Source organism: Astyanax mexicanus, chromosome 19 (assembly GCF_023375975.1).
Source record: "Astyanax mexicanus isolate ESR-SI-001 chromosome 19, AstMex3_surface, whole genome shotgun sequence".
Classification (NCBI taxonomy): Eukaryota; Metazoa; Chordata; class Actinopteri; order Characiformes; family Acestrorhamphidae; genus Astyanax; species Astyanax mexicanus.
This window is the reverse complement of record NC_064426.1, coordinates 40,396,063-40,420,000: the sequence shown is the minus strand read 5'-3', so window position 1 is coordinate 40,420,000 and position 23,938 is coordinate 40,396,063. Positions and strand designations below refer to the sequence as shown.

At 37.5% G+C, this 23,938-nt stretch overlaps 1 protein-coding gene across 1 annotated transcript in view; it reads right to left on the bottom strand.

Annotated features, from left to right (window-relative positions):
- The window catches only part of abca3b (ATP-binding cassette, sub-family A (ABC1), member 3b), a 66,957-nt gene that overhangs the window by 23,063 nt on the left and 19,956 nt on the right, over positions 1-23,938 (bottom strand). The window contains exons 8-19 of the mRNA XM_022665108.2: positions 22,821-22,941; positions 17,642-17,815; positions 16,170-16,351; positions 15,183-15,329; positions 13,536-13,665; positions 12,368-12,522; positions 10,857-11,012; positions 9,206-9,416; positions 8,961-9,111; positions 7,763-7,861; positions 5,999-6,197; positions 995-1,304 (exon numbers count right to left, since the gene is read on the bottom strand). Coding sequence (XP_022520829.2) covers positions 995-1,304; positions 5,999-6,197; positions 7,763-7,861; positions 8,961-9,111; positions 9,206-9,416; positions 10,857-11,012; positions 12,368-12,522; positions 13,536-13,665; positions 15,183-15,329; positions 16,170-16,351; positions 17,642-17,815; positions 22,821-22,941 — 2,035 coding nt within the window. The remainder of the gene's footprint in view (positions 1-994; positions 1,305-5,998; positions 6,198-7,762; positions 7,862-8,960; positions 9,112-9,205; positions 9,417-10,856; positions 11,013-12,367; positions 12,523-13,535; positions 13,666-15,182; positions 15,330-16,169; positions 16,352-17,641; positions 17,816-22,820; positions 22,942-23,938) is intronic.

The following is a 23,938-nucleotide window of genomic DNA, read 5'->3' as shown; positions in this document are numbered from 1 at the left end:
CCAACTCTCCACCTATCCATCCATTCAACTCTCCACCTATCCATCCATTCAACTCTCCACCTATCTACCCATTCAACTCTCCATCCATCCATCCATCCATCCTTCCATCCATCTATCCAACTCTCCACCTATCCATCCATCCATTCAACTCTCCACCTATCCATCATCCATCCATCCATTCAACTCTTCACCTATCCATCCATTCAACTCTCCACCTATCAATCTATTCAACTCTCCATCCATCCATCCATCCATCCATTCATCCAACTCTCCACCTATCCATCCATCCATCTATCCAACTCTCCACCTATCCATCCATTCATCCAACTCTCCACCTATCCATCCATCCATCTATCCAACTCTCCACCTATCCATCCATTCATCCAACTCTCCACCTATCCATCCATCCATCTATCCAACTCTCCACCTATCCATCCATCCATTCAACTCTCCACCTATCCATCATCCATCCATCCATTCAACTCTTCACCTATCCATCCATCCATCTATCCAACTCTCCACCTATCCATTCATCCATCCATTCAACTCTCCACCTATCCATCATCCATCCATCCATTCAACTCTTCACCTATCCATCCATTCAACTCTCCACCTATCTATCTATTCAACTCTCCATCCATCCATCCTTCCATCCATCCATCCATTCATCCAACTCTCCACCTATCCATCCATCCATCTATCCAACTCTCCACCTATCCATCCATCCATCTATCTATCCAACTCTCCACCTATACATCCATCCATCTATCCAACTCTCCACCTATCCATTCATCCATCCATCCAACTCTCCACCTATCCATCACCCATCCATCCATCCATCCATTCAACTTTCCACCTATCCATTCATCCATTTATAAGCTTGCTCAGACTCCGGCTGCTGATACCAGTATTCAATCTCGCTCATGATTGGCACCTTGCCTTTCTATACCTAAAGGCAGCACCCATTATTCTAAAGAGCATCAAAACCCCTTACCTGTTAGGTTGGTAGTGGGCGTGGCACTCTGGGCAGGAAGCTGTGCAGCGTAGGCCTCGGCGAGGGCCACAGCCAGGGGCCCCGCATCGGCATCCAGAGCTACAGGCACTGTGGTGGGGCCGTATCGGCCGAGGGCTAGACGAAGCTGAGGCGCGTTCTGGTGGTCAGGCAGGAAACGGGCCACCACCAAGGCCACGACGGTGAAGATAAGCGGCACCAAAAACTGAGCCACCATCACCTTCCAGTTCCTCCAGCTGTACAGCGCCCTCTTCAGGAACATGGCGTAGAACTGCTGCATGTACAGCTTAGCCTGGAGACACAGAACAAGAGACAGAGGGATTAAATCATAGTGTTTATTAGAACCCTCTTGTTAATCTGAGCTAAAGGCTAAAGCTGCTGTTTCCATGTGGGTCAGCCAGACGCGACTCTTCCTGTAGCAGTTTTTTTTTTCTCCAGTTTCTAAGAGTCTTCATTTGAAGGTGTAGGAAACAGTACTCACCGCTCTCTGACTTCATCTGTAATTTCTATAAAGAAAATAACTTCTACTTTAATAGTTTCAACAGAGTTCTCTGTGTTTTTCTAGTTATTATTATAATGAAAGTGTGAATGTGCTGTGTGTGTTTAAGTGTGTAAATGCTTCAGTAGGGAATAACAGCAGTAACACCATCTGTTTCAGCATTACAGCTTTACTACAGACTAAGACTTCGAAAATTCTAATTTTTTCATTAAAATCTTTTTTCCATTTTTTTAGTTCTTAGTTTATTTGTTTCCTAAAAAGCCCAGGAAACTTGCTGCTTAGTTTTCTATAATTTAAGTTCACTGGATTTTGTGCAATTATTAAGTTATTCACTAGACCTGGAGAGCTTAAATGGCCAAAATAAAGGTGAAAAACAGTGGCATTTTAAAACTTTACATACCGTTATTTCCTGCACTATAAGATGCACAGATTTATAAGGCGCACTATCAATAAACATCTATTTTCTGGTCTATTTTCATGCATAAGGCACACTGGATTATAAGGCACATTATGCGACAGTAGTAAGGAGCAGGGCTTGCGAGACGTGCACAGCTAAGCTTAGTAAACAAAACTGTAATTCTTAAAAAAAAAAAAATTATTTTAAAGTGAAACGAGTGCTGGATGTTAATCTACACTGATTTCTTCTTTCTTAGGTGAGTAAAGCACTTCAGTTTATTTACAGTTAGCTTAAATTTCCAGAGTTTTACTATAGTTAGCAGCTAATGCCGCTCGACAGCGCTACACTGAGGAAGCCCTAAGTGTTCCGGTAAGCCAAGGAGACATCAGCTAGCGCTTTGTCCCACGTAGCTCGTTTTAACACAGTGAACACACAAACTACAGTCCAATCTACTCACCTCTGAACAGCGAAAGAGCTAGTGCTTAGCGTGGTTAGCAGCTAATGCTAATACTGCTAACGCTTATACTTCAGCGGAGTTGCTTTACTGCTTCTTAATACCTGACTGGTAGAATTCATACATAAAGTATTCATTTAGTGTGCTTGGAGTTTACTTGATTATCCTCTGCTTGTAAGGTAGGCTGGCTCTAAGATACTTTTACCTTAATTCTGTTAGAACTGTTTTGGTAATCTTGTGCTTGTTGGGACTTGTTGATTTGGGTAGCTGATTCAGGTGTGGTTTCTGGCTAGTTAAGGTGTGAATTAGAGGGGTGTGGCTAACAGCCTGCAGTTGTTGATAAATTAAGTGTGTTTGTACAAGGACTCTGACTCTTTGATCAGCAAATTTTAGTCTTTCAAATTTAAATCAAACAGTAAAACTTAAGATTTGACAATGTGCTTCCAAATTCCTACTCTCATCTCCTGCAACACCCGTAGACACCGGCATCAGGGCAGAAACCGCAATCCTAGCAACCTGTTGTACCCACCTAGTTCACTAAGTTCTCAGGTGTTGGTGCATGGGGGACTCTGGAATTGCCATTCTGCAGTTCTAAAGGCTGACTTCATCACAGCTCTTGCCTCTGCTCAATCTCTGGACTTCCAGTCTCTGACTGAGACTTGGATCACTCCAGAGAACTCTGCAACTCCAGCTGCCCTGTCATCTGCTTTTGCCTTCTCCCACTCTCCACGGCCAACCGGCAGGGGTGGTGGAACTGGCCTGCTTCTGTCGCGTAAGTGGTCCTTCACTGTACTCTCTTTTCTGCATCTTGACATCTCTTCTTTTGAATTTCATGCTGTCACTATCTCTTTTCCTGTCAAACTCAATATCATTGTTCTCTATCGTCCTCCTGACCCACTGAGCAACTTCATTGATGAACTGGACACTCTCCTGAGTGGGTTACCGGTTGAATCCTCACTTATCCTCCTTGGTGACTTCAACCTCCCCTCAGAGAACCTACAGTCATCCTGTCTTCTTCCACTTCTGTCTTCTTTTTCTCTCTCCCTCAATCTGTCTGCTCCAACTCACAGAGCAGGAAACACTCTAGACCTTGTCTTTAGCAGACCTGCTCCAGCTCTGGATCTAACTGTGACTCCTCTAGATTTCTCTGACCATCACTTCCTATCCTTCACGCTCTCTCTTCCTGCTCTTCCTACAAACACAACCTCTTCAACTTCCACTACTCATCGCAATCTTCGTGCTATATCTCCCTCCTCTCTTGCCTCAACTATCTTGACCACTCTTCCGAATCCTGACTCCTTCTCTTCCCTCCCTCTGGAAACAGCTACCAACACCTTCCTCTCATCTATCGCCTCTTCCATCAACACTCTCTCTCCTCTTACTTCAAGGCCAGCAAAATCCTCTCCAGCCACCCCATGGCTGTCGGATGTTCTACGCAACAACCGTAGAGAGCTAAGGCTAGCCGAGAGAAAGTGGAAAAAATCTCAACAATACTCAGACCTTTGCTTTTACCAATCTCTCCTATCCCGATTTTCAACAGAGGTAACTGCTGCAAAATCCTCTTTCTACAAAAGGAAACTGGAAGAATCAGCATCTGACCCTCGCAAACTCTTCACCATCTTCTCATCTCTGCTAAACCCTCCCATTCCTCAACCTCCCACAACCCTCTCCCCGGATGATTTTGTCAACTTCTTTGAGGAGAAAGTAGCAAATATCTGCCAATCCTTTCCCCCTGCCTCTACCCTTCCCACCAAGCTCTATCTTCCACATTCTACTTCTCTGTCTCACTTCTCTCTGCTTTCCACAGATGAAATCCTTCATCTTCTACATTCTAACAATCCAACCACTTGCCCACTTGACCCTTTACCATCTTCCCTCTTTCAGACAATTGCTCCTGACCTCCTTCCGTTCATCACTCACATCATTAACACATCTCTATCATCTGGTCATGTTCCATCAACTTTTAAGACTGCCAGAGTGGTTCCTATCTTGAAGAAACCAACTCTAGACAGCTTGGATGTTGGCAACTACAGGCCAGTTTCTCTCCTCTCTTTCCTTTCTAAAGTCCTTGAGCGTGCTGTCTACAACCAACTTTCTCTCTTTCTCACTCAGAACAATCTTCAGGATCCAAACCAGTCTGGCTTCAAACCTGCACACTCTACTGAAACTGCCCTCATTGCAGTTACAGAGAAGCTTCATGCAGCAAAAGCTACCAACCTGTCATCTGTTCTGATTCTCCTTGATCTCTCTGCTGCTTTCGACACGGTCAACCACAGCATTCTCCTTTCCATCCTCACCAGCCTTGGAATCACTGGCTCTGCATGGCAGTGGTTTGCATCGTACCTGGTGGACCGTTCCTACCAGGTAACTTGGCAAGGGGCAACATCTGCCACTCTCCACTGGGGTTCCACAAGGCTCGGTGCTTGGTCCTCTTCTTTTCTCACTCTATACTCGCTCTCTGGGTGAAATAATATCTTCTCATGGATTCTCATACCACTGCTATGCGGATGACACTCAACTAATCCTTTCTTTTCCTCCTTCCGACACTCAGGTTTCATCCCGCATCTCAGCATGTCTCAGTGATGTCTCGATGTGGATGAGTTCTCATCACCTAAAACTCAACCCCAGCAAGACTGACCTTCTGTTCATCCCAGGAACTACGAGCCTTCACAACAATCTCTCCATCTCTTTCGAGAACTCACTGGTCACTCCATCGGCAGAAGCACGAAGCCTTGGTGTAGTAATGGATGACCAGTTATCATTCTCGAGCCATATTGCAAATCTGACTCGGTCATGCAGATTTCTCCTGTACAACATCCGAAGAATTCGACCGTTTCTGTCTCAGGAAGCCACTCAGGTGCTTGTGCAGTCTCTTGTCATCTCAAGACTTGACTACTGCAACTCTCTACTGGCTGGTCTTCCACTGAGAGCCACCAAACCACTACAATTAATTCAGAATGCTGCAGCACGACTCGTCTTCAATCTTCCGAAGTTCAGTCATGTGACTCCTTTGCTGCGTTCCCTCCACTGGCTTCCTGTTGCCGCCTGCATCCGATTCAAAACCCTAACTCTGGCCTACAAGGCAAAAAACGGACCAGCACCTTCATACTTGATGGCGATGGTCAAAGCCAGATCTGCACCAAGAGCTCTTAGAGCTTCCAGCACGGCTCGGCTCGAACCTCCATCACTTAAAACTCACAGAAAACAGACATCCAGACTCTTCTCTGTGCTGGAGCACCAAGGTGGTGGAATGAACTTCCACTGGATGTCAGAACAGCAGAGTCACTCGCCGTCTTCAAACGTCGACTGAAGACACATCTTTTTAAAGAGTTCCTAAACTAAAAAAAAAAAAAAAAAAGGTTCCTAGGGTTCTAAACATGATTAAGCTCTGTGTATCTCTTGATCCTAGTCTACAAACTAGCTTTGGATATCTTAAGTAACTTTGAAGCACTGTTGTAAGTCGCTCTGGATAAGGGCGTCTGCTAAATACCATAAATGTAAATGTAAATGTAAATGTAAATGTAAAGTGCACTGGATTATAAGGAGCTCTGAGGATTTTTGGGAAGATTTAAGGATTTTAAGTGCATTTTAGTGTGAAAAAAATACGTTAATATAGTTGAGGAAGGAAGGACTGACCCCTGTGTTGAGTTTGATGTTGGAACAGTCCTCGGAGATGAGCGTGCCGCTATCTGTGAAATCCGTCACGTCAGTCAGACCGCTAGTGCTGCTGGTGTCGTCCACCGTCCAGTCATGTGACCTGCGCTCGTGCTGGTACTGGAGGGCTGGGAGCTGAATGGCCTGAATATCCAGACTGGAGTCCACCAGCTTCCCCACTCTAATATATAAACACACACACACAAATTTGCATTATTTTAAAGTCTCATTTCGCTAAAATCCAGAGTTGGATTTGAGTTGTATAAGAAGCTGCATATGAAGCTGTTTCTCAGCCTCCCTTGTAGTTATTTTCTTAGTTCTTTATTTATTTTCTTTTTACTTCTTTCCTTATTTTATTATTATTATTCTTATTTTAAATATATATATAGTTTCGTATTATTGCTTTTTACCTTATTTTGATTTTCTTTTATTATTATTATTTTTATTATTGCTTTTATTTTTTTTTAGTTCATTTATTTATTTTTTTGTATTTTTATTTTATTACGTGAAAGTTAGTTTTAGCCTAATTTTAACTAATTTTTGTTGTATTAATTATTTTATCTTCTTTTGATCTTAATTTCTTATCTTAATTGTTATAAATATTTTTTATTCTACTTCTACGTTTTTTTTTAAATTATTTTTTTTATTGTTATTTTATAATTCAATTTAGCTATTATTTTTTGTCAATCCCTGTTTCTGTAAATGCTCGGCTACATGTACTTCTGTGTAAAAATAAAGGTTGATTGATTGATCGATTGATTGATTGTCTGCAGTAGCTAGTAAAAGAAAATCCTCAGAAATACAAGTCAATCACAAAATTTTGATTTGATGGCCTCGCCCACCTCGGCACACAGAAAGAGCTGAACCCGGGCTAAAGCATTAGGAGCTACAGCTAAGGTGGAGCTAACAGCTCTTTTTATAGCTTATGTTTACAGAGCTAGTTAGCGTTACCTGTCTTGTGTAAGTAACTGTGGGTTTAAATCGGATCTCCGGTTGATTCTGCATTTTACCGAGACCTTAAGTAAACACTAGGGAAGCACCGTTTGACAAGGCAGCACAACTTGACAGAACACCGGTCAAAGCGGGAGCCACTCATGTCGGATTTTATTATATAGAGCAGATTTTGAGGCTTCAATGTCCTTTTTAGTTTTAGTTTTAGGGCAATAAAATTCACTGTGAGGGGGAGGCAGGTAGGCGTTCTCTGCTGCAGTGCTGTTAGCCAATCAGAGGCGATATGTTTGCATGTATAAATATTCATGAGCAAGAGCCAAATCCTGTCTTTCTTCATAGACCGCTAATTCAGTGAACTAAAGCAGGGTTAAATAGAAACACCAGAGCTCTTTTTTTCATAAAAAAACGAAACATTTTAAAAGTAGATTTCCAAATATCAATATTTCGTCTCTTTTGAAATATCGTCTCTAAAAACACATTAAGAAAAACGTTTTTTGAAAGGATAAAAGATGTAATTATAACCGCAGGGCACTGGAAAAAACAGCAAAAAATAACCCCTCCAGTTTCCACAGTCTCCTCTAACCCAGCTGATAATGACGCTCTATAGTAAAGCTGCACAAAGGCACAAACAGCACAGTTAAAGAACAGGGACCTGCAGAAAAATGAGATTTGATATTTTTGACGCTGTTAGATTTAAGCTGACCCAGTATTTGGGGGAAAACATATCTTGTAAACAGCCGTTTTATTATTTTTTTTACACCATGTTCCTGCTGAAATTGGACTACTAGTCTTTACCTGAGGAACACTTCCTCCATGGTGGTCACAGAAGCTCCATAGCTCGCGATGCCCAGCTCCTCTCTGTTCATCTCCAACTCAGCAAAAAGCAGCTCAAACCTAAAAATAATAGACCAAAAGAACTGTTGATGGGGCTGAATTTATAAGCTAATAAATACATATATGAATGAATGAATGAATAAAGTGGTTGGTTGAGGTTTAAAAGTTTAGTAAAATGACCAGAGTTGTTTCTAAACTCTGGGGATGGACTGGGATGGATGAGAGGGATGGACTAGTGGTGAATAAATGAATAAATAAATGAATGAATGAATGAATGAATGAATGAATGGACTTTGATGAATGGATTGTATTGGATTATGACGGATGGATTCGGATAGTGGATGGATTGTAATGAATGGATGGGGATGGATTGAGATAGAAGGAATGGATTTTGATGGATTGTGATGAAGGGATTGGGATGGACAGATTGAGATGGATTGGGATGGATTGAGATGGATGGAATGGATTGGGATGAAATAATCGGGATGAATTGGGATGGAAGAAATGGATTGTGACGAAGGGATTGGAATGGACAGATTGAGATGAATTGGGATGAATTGAGACACATGGATGGATGGATGGATGGATAGGTTGTGATGAATGGACTGTAATAGATTGATCGGTTGGAAGAATTAGGAACGATAGATGGATGGATGGACAGATAGGGATAGATGAATGGATGGGGATGGACTGTAATGGATAGATAGGGAAGAACTGTGATGGATGAAAGGGGTGGATTGTGATGAATGGATTGTGATAGATGGATTGGTATGGAGTGAGAAGGGTTGTGATGGATGGATGGATGGATGGAAGGGGATGGATTGTGATGGATTGTGATGAATGAATGGGGATGGATTGGGAGAGACTGTGATGGACTGTGGTGGATGAGAAAGGTGGATTGTGATGGATGGATTGTGATGGATAAATGAATGGATGGATTTGGATGGAAGTATGTTATATGGAGCTCCACAGCACTCCCATCATTGTGTGTGTGTGTGTGTGTGTGTGTGTGTGTGAGCTATGCTACAAATATCTGTAAATAAGGTTCTTCAATAGCCTGAGGTAATGCTGAGTTAGCATAGTTAGCTACTTCAGACTGCATTTACAATAAAAAATTTGACCATAAACTATTAATAAAGATTATAAATGTAATACGTACTTGCTGGTGCTCTCTTTAGGCAGGATGTAGGAGAGTTCGGCGCCGGCGCTGCTCTCCAGGGAGGCGTTGGGGACGTACATGTGGACGAGGCGTGTGATCTCTGATACGTTACACAGAGCGTCCTTTACTATCACCATGTGATATCCAGCACCTGCACAGCACAGACAGGTCAGTGAATAAAACAGTCAAATTCATAAGTTATTATTATTATTATTATTATTATTTATTTTTACACGTAATCCCACCGTATTTGTTCTTGAGGAAGAGCGGCGAGCCGCAGCACTGGAGCTCCCCTCCCGCCATGATGGCGATGCGATCGCCCAGCAGGTCTGCCTCGTCCATGAAGTGTGTGGTGAGAAGGATGGTGCGGCCGCGTTTCTCGCCCTGCAGCAGGTCCCACGTGGCCCGTCGAGCTGACGGATCCATACCTGAGGTCGGCTCATCCAGCATTACCACCTAAAAAACAAACCAGCAACATTAAAAACTTAAATATGGCCCTATTTTACACCTCACCAACAGCCTATTGTCAATTAAATAGCAATGGTGCTTCTGGAAATTAGGTGTGTTCAGGAGTATTGCTATCTTTGCAACAAAAATAACAGGTGCTCCACTGACTGAATACAACCTAGACCAGGGGTCGGCAACCTTCAACCCCCAAAGAGCCATTTGGACCCGGTTTCGACGTAAAAGAAAACACTGGGAGCTGCAAATACTTTTTGGGCCCTATTTTAGCGTTCTATAGCGCACCGGTCATTTGCGTATTACGCAATTTGATTTAGGGCGTATCAATGTGTCTTTGGAATCGTGAGGGTGCAAAAATACGCCTTTGCACAGCTCAAAAAGGAATGTACTAATTCTCTTAATTAATAATGGGTGTTTTTAGGCGTAACGTGAAATAAACCAATCAGCGTGCCAGTCACATTCGTTTTAAGAGTCTCTGGGGTCTGGCCTACCTTGGGTTGAAAGTATCGATACATGGACGGCGTTTTGGCTGGTATACCGGCTTTCGCAAATGTGACGCTTATTTTGAGCGATGAAATATAATAAAATATCATTTTGTTTTAATATTTCAAGATTACAATAATCTTCCAATTTAGAACTTAAAAAAAAGCAAATACCTCAAAATAAAATACACTTCAATTAAATACTTATAATTTATTTTTACAAGCCACGTGGAGCCAGGTCAGGGGTTGCTGACCCCTGACCTAGACCGACGTCAACAGTCAGACGTTCATTGCTATCTTGGCAACACATTAACACGCAGCAGTGCACAAACCAAACTTTTACATCGACAATAAACAATAAACAATTTTTTGTGCATTTAAATCCACGCAAGGTGTACTTTTCCCGTCGTTACGATAGCAAAGACACACTGACACGCTGCACGGTGCACTGTAGGGGTGGGTATTATAGCCGTAAAGAAAAATAACAATATTTAAAGAATACACTACTGCAACAAAATAAAAATGTAATTGTATAATTGCATACGATATGATATGGCACACCGCTAACTAAAATATAAGAAATACAATTATTTTATATAAGATTTTAACAGAAGCCATTGATCCAGAATGTCATGATACTAATAATAATGAGAACAGTATGAATTTTTCTTTTGCTAAAAACAGTAAAAAAAAGTCGAACCCTGATGTGATAATTAGGGGTGGGTGATGTGGAACCATATTTCAGGGTATAATATTATTCATGATATTCAAAAATATATATTGTATTATTATATTGTATATAATAATTGGCAATATATGGCACACCCCTACTGCACGGTTGACAGCTCTACTACAGATCGCTAAAATAGGGGCCAATATGTTAATATCAGTTATAAAAAAGTGCTAAACAAAGTAAAGCTTATCATAAATACAGTAAAAACATAATTCTGACCTTTGAGTCTCCTATGAGGGCGATTCCAATGGAGAGCTTTCGCTTCATCCCACCAGAGAGAGTCTTGGACTGGGCGTTCCTCTTGTCCTCCAGGTTCAGGACTCGAATAATCCGATCCACCTCATCCGGAATTTTACTGCGGGGATAGCCCTTTAACTAGAGAGAGAGAGAGAGAGAAAGAAAGATAGAGAGTTATGAATATGATCTTTACTGTAAACTCTAAAGTAAAGCTCTGTAAAAAAATGAAGAGAGCACTTCAGTTTCTGAATCAGTTTCTCTGATTTTGCTGTTTATAGGTTTATGTTTGAGTAAAATGAACATTGTTGTTTTATTCTATAAACTACAGACAACATTTCTCCCAAATTCCACATAAAAATATTCTCATTTAGAGCTTTCAGACCTCAAATAATGCAGTCCTATTCATAAAGTTTTAAGAGCTCAGAAATCAATATTTGGTGGACTAATCCTGTTTTTTAATCACGGTTTTCATGCATCTTGGCATCATGTTCTCCTCCTCCACCAGTCTTACACACTGCTTTTGGATAACTTTATGCTGCTTTACTCCTGGTGCAAAAATTCAAGCAGTTCAGTTTGGTGGTTTGATGGCTTGTGATCATCCATCTTCCTCTTGATTATATTCCAAAACTCAGATTTTACTCGACTTCCCATCCACCTTACTAAAAAATAAACTACACAGAACAAAGAAATAGTTTAAAACTAGGTTTACCTGTTAAAAACATATACATTAAAACACGGTTTTCTGACTGAAAACTGAGAAATAACGCACTTAACAGTCACAGAAAAAACTTTGAAGGAGAGATTATTCTAGTTTTTCACAATAAATCACGAATCCTCACAGGAGAGCGAAGACTGCACTTGTTAGAAGCAGTGGGATTTATTTCTAGTTAAGTATATGCTTAGAATATGCAAATATATGCGTCAAAAGTGCTGGAACAGTGCTGTGAACTTTTTCCGGTACAAGCTTCTTCTCTCAGACTGAATTAATCGTGACAACTGCCCAGCACTACAACTAAGCAAAGAAAAGTAAACAATAACTTCGGTAGAATGCAATTTTAAGTCAATTTTAGGAACTTTGAGAGAACTGTCAAGTGCAGTCACAAGGAAAGACCATCAAAAACATAATAATGATGGAACTGGCACTCATCAGGAGCATCCCAGAAAAAGAATAGCAAGAGTTTCCTCTATTACACATGATTATTTATTAGTTTATTAGAGTGTTCAGCCTCAGAAACCACCTAAAAGCTTCTTTACAGAGTGATTTTGGTTTGTTTAACACTAGTTTGAGTTACTACATGATTCCTTATGTGTTCCTTCATAGTCTGGATCACTTTAATATTCTTTTATAATGTGAGAAAACATCTCCTTTGTCAGTATGAGAGCAGCACTGCTATCAGAGTGAAGCTATCTAGGACAGACGGGGTTAAATGATCTGTTGAGGAGGTTAAAAAAGGTCATATGATGGATTATGTAAATGAGAGAATGGGGAATACCTGGGTGTAGAAGAGCAGGTGTTCTCGAACGGTCAGGTTGTCGAAAAGCACATCATGCTGAGGACACAGACCCAGACTGCGGCGGATTAACGCCATGTCCTGGCAGATATCATACCCATTAATATAGGCTCGGCCACTACTGGGAGGAAACAAGCCTGGGAGGAGAGAAAGAAAGAAAGGATAACAGGATTAAAGGATGAAAACGGTGGGATATCAATATCAGTTACATTATCCAGCAAGTAAAATAAGTATTTAAATAAATAAAATCTATAATTTTGTATAAAACTTCGAAAAGTAGCTCAAGAGAACCAAATCAAACAAACGGGGCGGAAGTACAAGACCTGCATAATTATTTATTGAAGAAAATTATCCAATATTAAATACAGCTCTGGAAAAAATAAGAGACCACTTAAAAATTATGATTTTCTTTGATTTTACCAATTTAAAACACTCTGGAATATAATCAAGAGGGAGATTTTTGCACCAGGAGTAAAGCAGCATAAAGTTATCCTCCAAAAGCAGTGTGTAAGACTGGTGGAGGAGAACATGATGCCAAGATGCATGAAAAAAACTGTGATTAAAAACCAGGGTTATTCCACTAAATATTGATTATTTCTGAACTCTTAAAACTTTATGAATATGAACTTGTTTTCTTTGCATTATTTGGGTTCTGAAAGCTTTTCAGCATCTTTTTGTTATTTCAGTCATTCCTCATTTTCTGCAAATAAATGCTCCAAATTACAATATTTTTATTTGGAATTTGTGAGAAATTATGTCTGTAGTTTATAAAATAACAATGTTCATTTTACTCAAACATAAACCTATAAATAATACAATCAGAGAAACTGGAATTTTTTTTAAAAAAAGTAATGGACTCATCAATTAGAGTCACTATGTGTGAGTAAAACCCTGTATAATGGATCATATTTGGAGAAAGGAAAAAATGCGTTCCAGGATCTCATCTGTGAAAAAGAGTGGGGGTGGTATTGTCTATCTATAAGCTGAACCTCAAAAAGAACGTGGGTCATGCAACAGGACAATGACCCTAAGCAAACAAGCATTTCTAGCAATAAATTGTTCTTATTTTTGTCTCATTTGTTTGATTTTGCATCATGTGGTTCTCCTTACTACTTAATCAAAGATACTCAGAGATAAAGGAGAATCGTACCAGTCAGCATGGACAGTGTAGTGGTCTTCCCGGCTCCGTTATGTCCCAGCAGCACAGTGATTTGGCCTTCAAACATGTTCACAGTGAGATCCTTCACCGCTTTTTTGGACTTATTGCCCACTTTAAAAACCTACAGGGAGAAAACACGTCTCATTATTTTGTCTCTCGAATCAGTTATAAAAACTCAAAACAAAAAGATTTCCCGCAGTAGCACTCACACACTGACCTCGTTCTGTCTAACTACTCCCAACTATACAAATATAAATATATTTACCTATAAAGTTATTTAAACTAAAACTGTTAAATAAAATAATATGCATGTTACTAATTCCTGGCAGTGCATCCTAAAAAATATTATCCAATTTTACTCCTAATTTCATTAGCTGTCTAGCAGGTCTATGATATTGTATTACAGAAAAACAATAAAAAATAAGTAAAGAAATAACGTAATGATAAAAGAAATGGTCAGTAAGTCAGTAAGTAAATCAGTAAGTAAGTAAATCAGTAAGTCATTAAGTAAGTCGGTAAGTAAGCAGGTCAGTAAATCAGCCAGTCAGTAAGTACATAAGTCAGTAAGTAAGTAAGTCAGTCAGTCAATAAGTCAGTAAGCAAGTCAGTAAGCAAGTCAGTAAGCAAGTAAGTCAGACAGTAAGTCAGTGAATAAGTCAGTGAATAAGTCAGTGAATAAGTCAGTCAGTAAGTCAGTCAGTAAGTCAGTAAGCAAGTAAGTAAGCAAGTAAGTAAGTCAGTCAGTCAGTAAGTCAGTCAGTCAGTAAGTCAGTAAGTCAGTCAATAAGTCAGTCTCTAAGTCAGTAAGTCAGTAACTAAGTCAGTAAATCAGTAACTAAGTCAGTAAGTCAGTATGTAAGTAAGTAAGTCAGTAAGTCAGTAACTAAATCTATAAGTCAGTAAGTCAGTAACTAAGTCAGTAAGTCAGTATGTAAGTCAGTAAGTCAGTAAGTAAGTCAGTCAGTAAGTAAGTAAGTCAGTCAGTCAGTAAGTAAGTCAGTCAGTAAGTCAGTCTCTAAGTCAGTAAGTCAGTAACTAAGTCAGTAAGTCAGTAACTAAGTCTATAAGTCAGTAAGTCAGTAACTAAGTCAGTAAGTCAGTATGTAAGTCAGTAAGTCAGTATGTAAGTCAGTAAGTCAGTAAGTCAGTCAGTCAGTATGTAAGTCAGTATGTAAGTCAGTAAGTCAGTATGTAAGTCAGTATGTAAGTCAGTAAGTCAGTATGTAAGTCAGTATGTAAGTCAGTAAGTCAGTATGTAAGTCAGTATGTAAGTCAGTAAGTCAGTATGTAAGTCAGTATGTAAGTCAGTATGTAAGTCAGTAAGTCAGTATGTAAGTCAGTATGTAAGTCAGTATGTAAGTCAGTAAGTCAGTAAGTCAGTATGTAAGTCAGTATGTAAGTCAGTAAGTCAGTATGTAAGTCAGTATGTAAGTCAGTATGTAAGTCAGTAAGTCAGTATGTAAGTCAGTATGTAAGTCAGTAAGTAGGTATATATGTATCTCTATCTCTCTATGTATCGCTCTATCACTGTTTTATTAAATTAATAATTATAAAATGTAATTAATTATAAAAATAATAAAATGCTGGTGATGATGTCACACGCTTGTGATGATGTCACACGCTGGTGTATAGCGGTACCTTGGCTAGGTGTTTGATCTTGACTCCGGACACCAGTCCAGTCGGCTCTTCTTCTATAAACTCTCCCTTCAGCGCTTTCTCTGCATCCTCCTCTTCCTCCTTCTCCATCACCAGAGCCACGCGGGGGCTGCTGCACCAGTACGAGGGCTGAGGAGACACAAACACAGCTTATATTACACACTGCAGTTAAAAATCTAACTGCTCCATGCATTACTGAAGCATTATACAGTATTTATGTGTTTACATTAAGCTGCGGGTTTAAACAGATAAGCCTGGTTCTGAAACCTGTATTTCCAGTCGTTCAGGCTTTAGCAAGACAAGCAGACAGCTATAAATGAAGTCTTTCATTTGACAAATGAAATTTCACAAATTTAAAAGTGTTAAACAAACTGATGAACTTTTCCTTTCCCGTGGCACTCCTGATGAGCGCCAGTTTCATCATTATAACGTTTCTATAACATTTGAATGATATTTTATTAAAGAATTTGATCAGATTTGTAACAGAAGTCAATGATCCAGAATATCATGATCCTAATAATAATGCTCCAAATATCTCCATATATCCAGGATTAAAATAAAATAAATGATACAGTACAGATATAATCTGCCTCTAGTAGATATAAAATGGGAATTAGAACAGTAAAAAAGTAATTCCCTGATGTGATAATTAGGGGTGGGTGACATGGCTCAATATTTCAGGCTATAATATTGTTTAGGATATGCAAAAATGTTGCCGATATATTATAATAAACCTCATAAATCTGACTAAGAAAATTATTTATAAAGCTGTCATCTAAGCAAGAGATGCTACTTTAAATAATCTAAAATATAAAACATATTCTGGTTTGTTTAACACTTTTTACGTTTTTTCTTTATAGTTTGAATTACTTTAGTATTAATCTACAATGCTGAACATTTTAAAACAATATAAAACTGAATAAAACACTGAATTTATGTATTTATTTATGAAATGCATAGACCACCTACCAGCACAAAAAAGTACCATGGGCGTGGCATCCCGTACTCCCCAGGGAACACAGCCTCCACATACCAGGCCACCAGACCGTACAGCAGCGTGTCCAGCAGCAGCAGACCCAGAACCTGAGCTATCGAGAAATCATCGTCCACAGTTACCGAATCAAACAGGTTACTCCACTGGATCCCAGTACCTGAATACCAAACACACAGGACAGGAGTACAGCAGCTCAGCTGAGATATAGGACTAAAAAAACTCACATTTCAACATAAATAAAACCGTTATATTGTGATTATATATTATTATATAACAAAAACCTTAAAGAAGTATAATGTTATAAGTACCAGTATTTATTTATAGCACCAAAAACATCAAACACAGCATGCTATATATTTAAATAGTATTTTTTTTTTTTATGTTATTGCAAATTTTCTCCCATATTTAATTTTTTTTTTTTCTCAGAACAAGATCCAGGAAGGTAGCAAGGCCTTTATAAGTTATGGGATGGTTTAAAGCGTTTGACTCCATAATGGCCAAAAAATACATGATTTCTCGGCTTGCTTTGAACACTGTGCTTACGCAGATCTCCATGTCAAGGAGGGCGAGGCTTCCCTACTAATTTTATAGGACGGCGATATGTCTCTCATATTGTATAAAATAATTGTTTTAAATAATAATAAGAAGAAGAATCAAAATAAAATAAAAAAATAAACAAATAAATAAAATGAACACTGTTTTATTAATGTAAAAAGTAAGTGAAGAAAAGGATTTTAATTTTATTGGGCTGAGACATGTCTCTGATATTATATTAAAAGATAAACAGTAAAAAATATGCGAAGAAATGGTGTAATAATTCCAAACAGTGACCCAACTGCATAATGTTGCCTTGAGGCAATACTTTTACCTATAATTTTATTAGGCTGATAAAAATATGCAAAAAATGGTGTAATAATTCCAAAAAGTTGCCTAGCTGCATAAATAAAAAAAGACTGTTTTAGTAAAAAAAAAGAAAAAAAAAAGAATTTAAGAATTTTATTTTATTGTGCTGAGACATGTCTCTGATATTACATGAAAAGAAAAAGAGTAAAAAATAATTAATAATAATTCCAAAACTGCATAATAAATTTTTTTTTTTTTTTTTTTTTTTAATATTTTAATTTATCTTGACTGAGACATGTCTCTGATATTATATTAAAAGAAAAACATTTAAAAAAAGTAAAGGGATGGCATAATTAACAAAAAGCTGCACCATGCACCAGAGAGTTAATGAAAATTACACTGGCATGCCAACAAGCTGATTGGCTCCTTTTGGTGAAGGGTGGGACTTTACTTTTAAATGAATGCTCAGTCGTATTTTTTTTTAACACAGTTGCTGGTCTCTAATGCTAGTTTTATTATTAAATAGTTAAATTAAACTAAATTAAAATTAATGACTAACAGAAACAGAGAGATAAATGATGTACATAAGAAAACAGGGACTGACCTTTGCCCTCAAACATCCCGATAAGCTGGGCTCCCATAGCCATGGCCACGTTGGAGATGAGACAGGCGGAGACCTTCTGAGAGTGAGACAGCAGGTCGTAGCGGGGCCACAGGAACAGGTACGGCAGGTAGCTGAAGAAGTAGATGAAGCCGCCGGCTGCTGCGCCTACATTCGCTACGAGAGAGAGAGAGAGAGAGAGAGAGAGAGAGAGAGAGAGAGAGAGAGAGAGAGAGAGAGAGAGAGAGAGAAATAAAATAAAGACAACAGAAAAGACCACTGACCCTGAAATCCTTCCAATAATACACTGACAAGCCAATAATATAATATAATAAATATAAGTTGTGGCCTTCAAGCATGAAACATCTGGCCGGTGAGGTTGTTTGAACTATAATGAACGATAATTAAAAAACATTAATTTTTTCCTTTCTTCTTGGGTTTATTTCTTGGCTTTGAGATCAATTGTTCTGCAATTGGGTTCAACAACCCTCTGGGCTGGAGAGCTACTAATCTATAATCCATCCAAATACACTTCATTTTACAAAACAGATCTTTTTTTGTGGCCATGTAATGGCTTGGAAAATATCTGACTCACAGCCAAATTTTATTTGCCGACCCCTGGTTTCCATTCTTTGCCCCGAATGCGAGCCCGACCTGAACTCGGGCGAGTTTGTTATATTTATTTTATATAAAGCTATAGCGTGATCATCACAATACAGCAATAAAGTAACACAAATAAAATTGTGTTTTTAAAAAAAGAACACAGTGGAATATTTCAGGGAATTTTCGCAATAATAATACATAATGCGACATCACAAAACAGACTTTTTATATCAAATTAATTAATTAATTAAATAATTAATAAAAAAGAATACTGCAATAAAATAAATATTTAAGTTTCATTTAGTACAGTCTAACAGTGACTTACCAACACCCTGATTTTGTATTAAATAATAATGAAAAATGGACAAAAAAATGGACAAAAAATGGACAAATAAAAATGTTAAAAATTTGTTTTTTAGGGTTCTTAAGAACAGAATCTGCAGAAAAATATGAATATGGTTCAGCAACTCTGAAACACACCAACAACACTTTAAAAGCTTTTCTCCGTTTTGTTCTGTTTATACTGTAGAAGCACAACATTCAAAAATGCAGCTTTTCTTAATAAACACTGGTTTTAAATAACAGGTCTATGCTTCTTCAGTGCTGCAATGTTGCTCTACTAACTTAAAAAATGCGGGGTTTAAATCAGGCTCGGGCTCATAATGACCGTTTATGGGGCGGATCGGGTCGGGCTCAGCCAGAACTCCAAATTAAAGGTGAGAAAATAATTAGTGAATATAAGGTATAGCATCGGTAAGCAGTGTGAACACTACACTCTATCACTCGAAGCTCTTCACTACAGACCACCACCACATCCTGTTAGAGCTGCTGTCGTCACAGACCCTCACAAATACAGGACTTAAAAATAAACGACTGAGAAAGAAAAGAGGAGAAAAGGAGTGAATAAAAGAATGAAAATGACATGCTGGGCTATTTTTACTGCATCGTGTGAGAAGTGCTGGATAATGTGCGGCTCTGAGCTGAAACATGGTGTACTGAGAGAGTGCAGAGAGATATTGATTCAGCTCCATTTTCAGAGACTGCAGGGTGGAGGGAGGGTTTAAAAGCTCCATGTTTTTTTCATGACTTTTTCATGCCTTAAAGGCAAATTTTCATGACCATACGATTTTTAACCTTCCTATAATCTTTATTTGTCAGGAACAGCAATGGTGCTTTGGGGTTAATTTGAAACGGTGCATGTTTAATTATCCAAAAATCCTTACAAGCAGTGTGAATATATTTTTACTAACTCATTACTAATTATTTTATCAATATTTAGTGCACTAGTGTTCCTTACCTCTAACAGGTAATGATTCAATTAGGATAATTCACTCATTTTTCATAAAAAAAAATACATATTAAATTTTTTTTTTTAATGCTTCATTACTTTATTACTTTTAAAAAAGCAATATAAAAAACATTAGTTTTACATAACACTAAAACATAACATTGTAATTTTGTTTTAGTTTTAGTAGTGTTTGCAGGGGCATATTTGCAAATATGTGAGATGAACCATTTTCATATTATACTGCATGTTGATTACACTGATTAAGGTGAGCAAAAGACGTTTTATACTGAAAAAAATACTTTTAACTATTTTTCCTAGATCCTAAAACATAACAATGAAACCAAATAAACCAAATAAAACCAAAAATCAACTGAAACTATCATCAAAATTGATAATAGTAGGCTTAAAATTAATCAGATACACAATTTTAATACTAAAATGTCTCCATTGTTACGCTCCATTGTTTAGGACTAAATTACTGAATTAACTCTGAGCTGATGTATTTTTTTTTTAGCTCAAAATAGAGTTTTTCCCATTAACAGACCAAATTTTCATGACTTTTCCAAAATTTTCTGGGTTTTTTAATTTTTCCAAAACTTATCCAGGCCTGAAAATTTTATATTTTCAGTTTCCATGACTTTTCCAGGTTTTTCATAACCGACTACTTTAAGCATTCTCTCAAATCTCTTAATTTTTTTTATTTAATTTATTTTCTACATTGTAAATGAATATATATATATAAAGACAAGTGTTTGTCCTCCACATTAATCCCCGTATCTAAACCTGTTGATTGCATTTATATTTATATTAGTGGTGTCTAAAATTAAAATACTAGTGTATACTTGTATGTTTGAGGGGAGATAAAGCCCTGGACGTGGGGCGCTGGAATAAAGAATGCATGATACATTGGATAGAGGAAACTTGTTTTTAAACTTTGTTGTAAACTTCTCAGCTTAGTTGTGAGGATTACTGATTTAAAACATAATTTACATAAATATAAAAGAGCGTTTTCACACCTGTAGTTGGTTTCTATGGCCCAGATCAGCTGAACAGTGTTAGTCCTCCCCATTAATCCCCTGATCTAAATCTGATGAACTGAGATGTGTATATTTCTGTAGAGATTAAATATAATCTTCAATATTAAATTAAAAATTAAGAAAAAGAAAGAAAACTCTGAAAGGGAAGAGGTGTAACTTTTGACTGGTGCTGTATTTGGCGGGCAGGTAGTGGGTGAACAGGGCCGTTTCCTGTCTGCAGTCATCATGTGATTTGTAGTTTATTCACCACAGTTTATTCACGACACCAGTAGCCCCAACAAACAGAGAACACTTACTCAACTAATTTACTACTAGACCGTTATTCTCAAAAATCAACAAAAAAAGTTAAAGTTAAAATATAAGACTTGACTACATAAAATTTAATCTGGCCCTTTTTAAAGACTTTTTTCAAGACCCCACTTTTTAGGAACACGGTGGGCAATATGGTTATATAATAATAATATCACAATATTTCAGGGAAATTTCACAATAATAATATTTATTTTATATCAATTAATTACAAAAAAATAATGCAATAAAATAAATATTTAAATTTTATTTAGTATAGTCAAACAGTGACTTAAAATAAAAATAAAAAAGTTTTTTTTTTTGGTTTCTTAAAGAACAGAAACATTAAAACACACCTACAGCATTCTGAGCGTTTTTTTTTTTTTTTCTGGTTACAAAATGCTAACACTGATAACAACAATGAACCATGCCATTACTCCATCAGCAGCCGGAGTCAGAGAGAGACTCACAGGTGTCTGTTAGCTGATGTATCAGAGCAAGGCTTAGGTACAATACAGAGAAAACATCTACTAACTTTCATCAGCAATTAGCAATATAAACCCATTATTAACAAAACAACATGCAGTTATCTTATACAGTTAGCATGTTGATTTCTTCTAGTCTGCAGATTAATCTGCCTCAGAATTCACTCATCCTTTTAAAGCTCCTTCTCCCAGACTCCCAAAACACAAGATCTAACCTGTAACCTGATCTAATCTCATGAATTATTCAGCTCTCAGGAGGAACATTAGCTCACCTGGTGGAAGTAGAAAGAGGGAGGGGTAAAGGGAGGCAAACAAAACCAACAAAACAACAAAATAATCTCTGTTTTAACCTATTCTACATTTTCACAACATTATAATAAGCTAGTGTTAACACAATGTTAGTGTAAGTGTGAGGTTAAAGGAGAACTCTGGTGTAAAATAGACTTTTGGTGTAATAAAACATGATAAAAAGTACTTCACAAAGTTTACATCCCATTAAACTAGCTTTTTCTCCGTGATAATGTCATAGACATGTATATACATAGACTCCGCTTAGCCTGCATCCTGGTGCCAGCTGCTATGCTATGCAGAGTCTATGTGTATATATATGTCTATGTCATTATCAGTACAGTAATGGCGGCGCTCGGAGCTGAAGCTAGTAGCATTACAGGATGTAAACAGAGGTTTTAAATAAGCTTCTTCTGCACTTTTTAAGTTATTAATGCCTCGTTTTAAATGTCAGGGCTCTCCAGATTCTAGTAAGGAGGTGTGGAGCTACTTTGAGCTGGATAACGGTGTAAAAAGTGATTTATCAGGGTAAATTATGCCTCGTATCACCCAGTCTGAAGGGTGTTAGGACTGAACTGTTAAAATGTCTGGATCTCTGAACGCTGTGGGAGAACGGAGGTGTGCTATTCATCAAAGGTAAATACATTTTATCATGTTTTACTACAACAAAAGTCCATTTTACACCAGATTTCTCCTTTAAAACAACCTGTGCAATAATGTAGGGTTAGCTAGAATCACTTCTAGATGATTAGCTTAGCCTAGCTTAGCTAGCCATTCAACATATTAGTGCCAGTTCAATCAGCATATAAATGTAAATCTGTATCAAATTCCAGTTTTCAGCAAAATTACACCTTCTATATTGCTTAAAAGATGTACAATACTGTAAAAAAGTTTTGGTTACCTGCAAAAATGCGAATTTTAAAGCTCCTTTTTGAGCAAGAAGTGTTAAGATATTTTAAGACAAATTTTAGTAAAACACTAAAATTATTAAATTATTAAATACCAATACAATTCAGCCAGGACAATTCTAGCCAGAAACTGCCAGTCACCATCATTATCACCCACTGCACTGCACTGTCCACTGTCCACTAGTTTCCCGTGACTTTTGGCATGTCAGTGTATGTATATATATTGTGTTATAATGCTGAACAGCCTGAATATAATAAGAACACAATGATATTAGATTTTATTACCTCTGGAGAAGAAGGAGCTGATCATGAAGCTGAAGCTGATGGTGGACACGGCGAAGACCAGCAGGAAGACGAATACGAGAGAGGGGTCACTGTAGGTCAGAACCGCTCCGTTTGGACTCACCTGATCAGAAAGACAGATCAGAAATAAATCACGACCAGATACAGCTTTTCATATTCATTTTTATATTATATTATATTATATTCATTCATATTCATTATACACTGCAATTTAAAGTTGCCCAGTTTTGTCCAAAAGATTCATTAAATAAATTGGGACTTCATTTTTGCTTAATAGATAATCAGGATCTCATTTAACTAATGAGATAAACAAAAAATAACTAAAAACAATGAAAAGAAAATGTGTTGCTAATAGGGGTGGGCGATATGGCTCTAAAATAATATCACGATATTTCAGGGTATTTTTGTGATAACGATATACTTGGCGATATAGGAAAACTAAAATAATTCATTCATTTCAGGAATATAGAATAATAGTATAACAACATAATCATAATGTGGCAAAATAAATAATATAGCATAAAATAATATAATACAGCAAAAAATACTGCAGAATATTTACTGCATGCATATAAACTGCAAACTAAAACAATTATACAATAAATACACCTAAAGCTTCACAGTAAATAATAGACTAAGTTTAAGACAGAACAGCCCTGTTATCACGATATGGATTTTTAATATCACAATATTTCTGTGTCACGATATATTGTATACGATATAATATTGCCCACCCCTAGTGGCTACCAACCCTCTTTACCAGTACTCTATAAAGCAGGGGTTCTCAACTGGTCTTAGCCCGGGAACTACATTTTCTCAAGCTCAGGTTTCTCAGGGTTCCACTTTTATACATTAAAAATCTAACTTTTTTTTTATTTAAAAAAATATTTAATTTTGTAAGAAACTGGAACATAACAGTTACTAAAATAAAATTAGGGCCACAATATTTCATTTTTCTGTATATCTCAGCATTCAGTGTACATTAGTAAGAAACTCTCTCTCTGCCTCTTTTCCCCCCCTAATATAAAAAGACATCCACAAAATCAGATGAGCATTAATTATTTTTGTTATTATTATTTTTTAAATGTATATATATATAT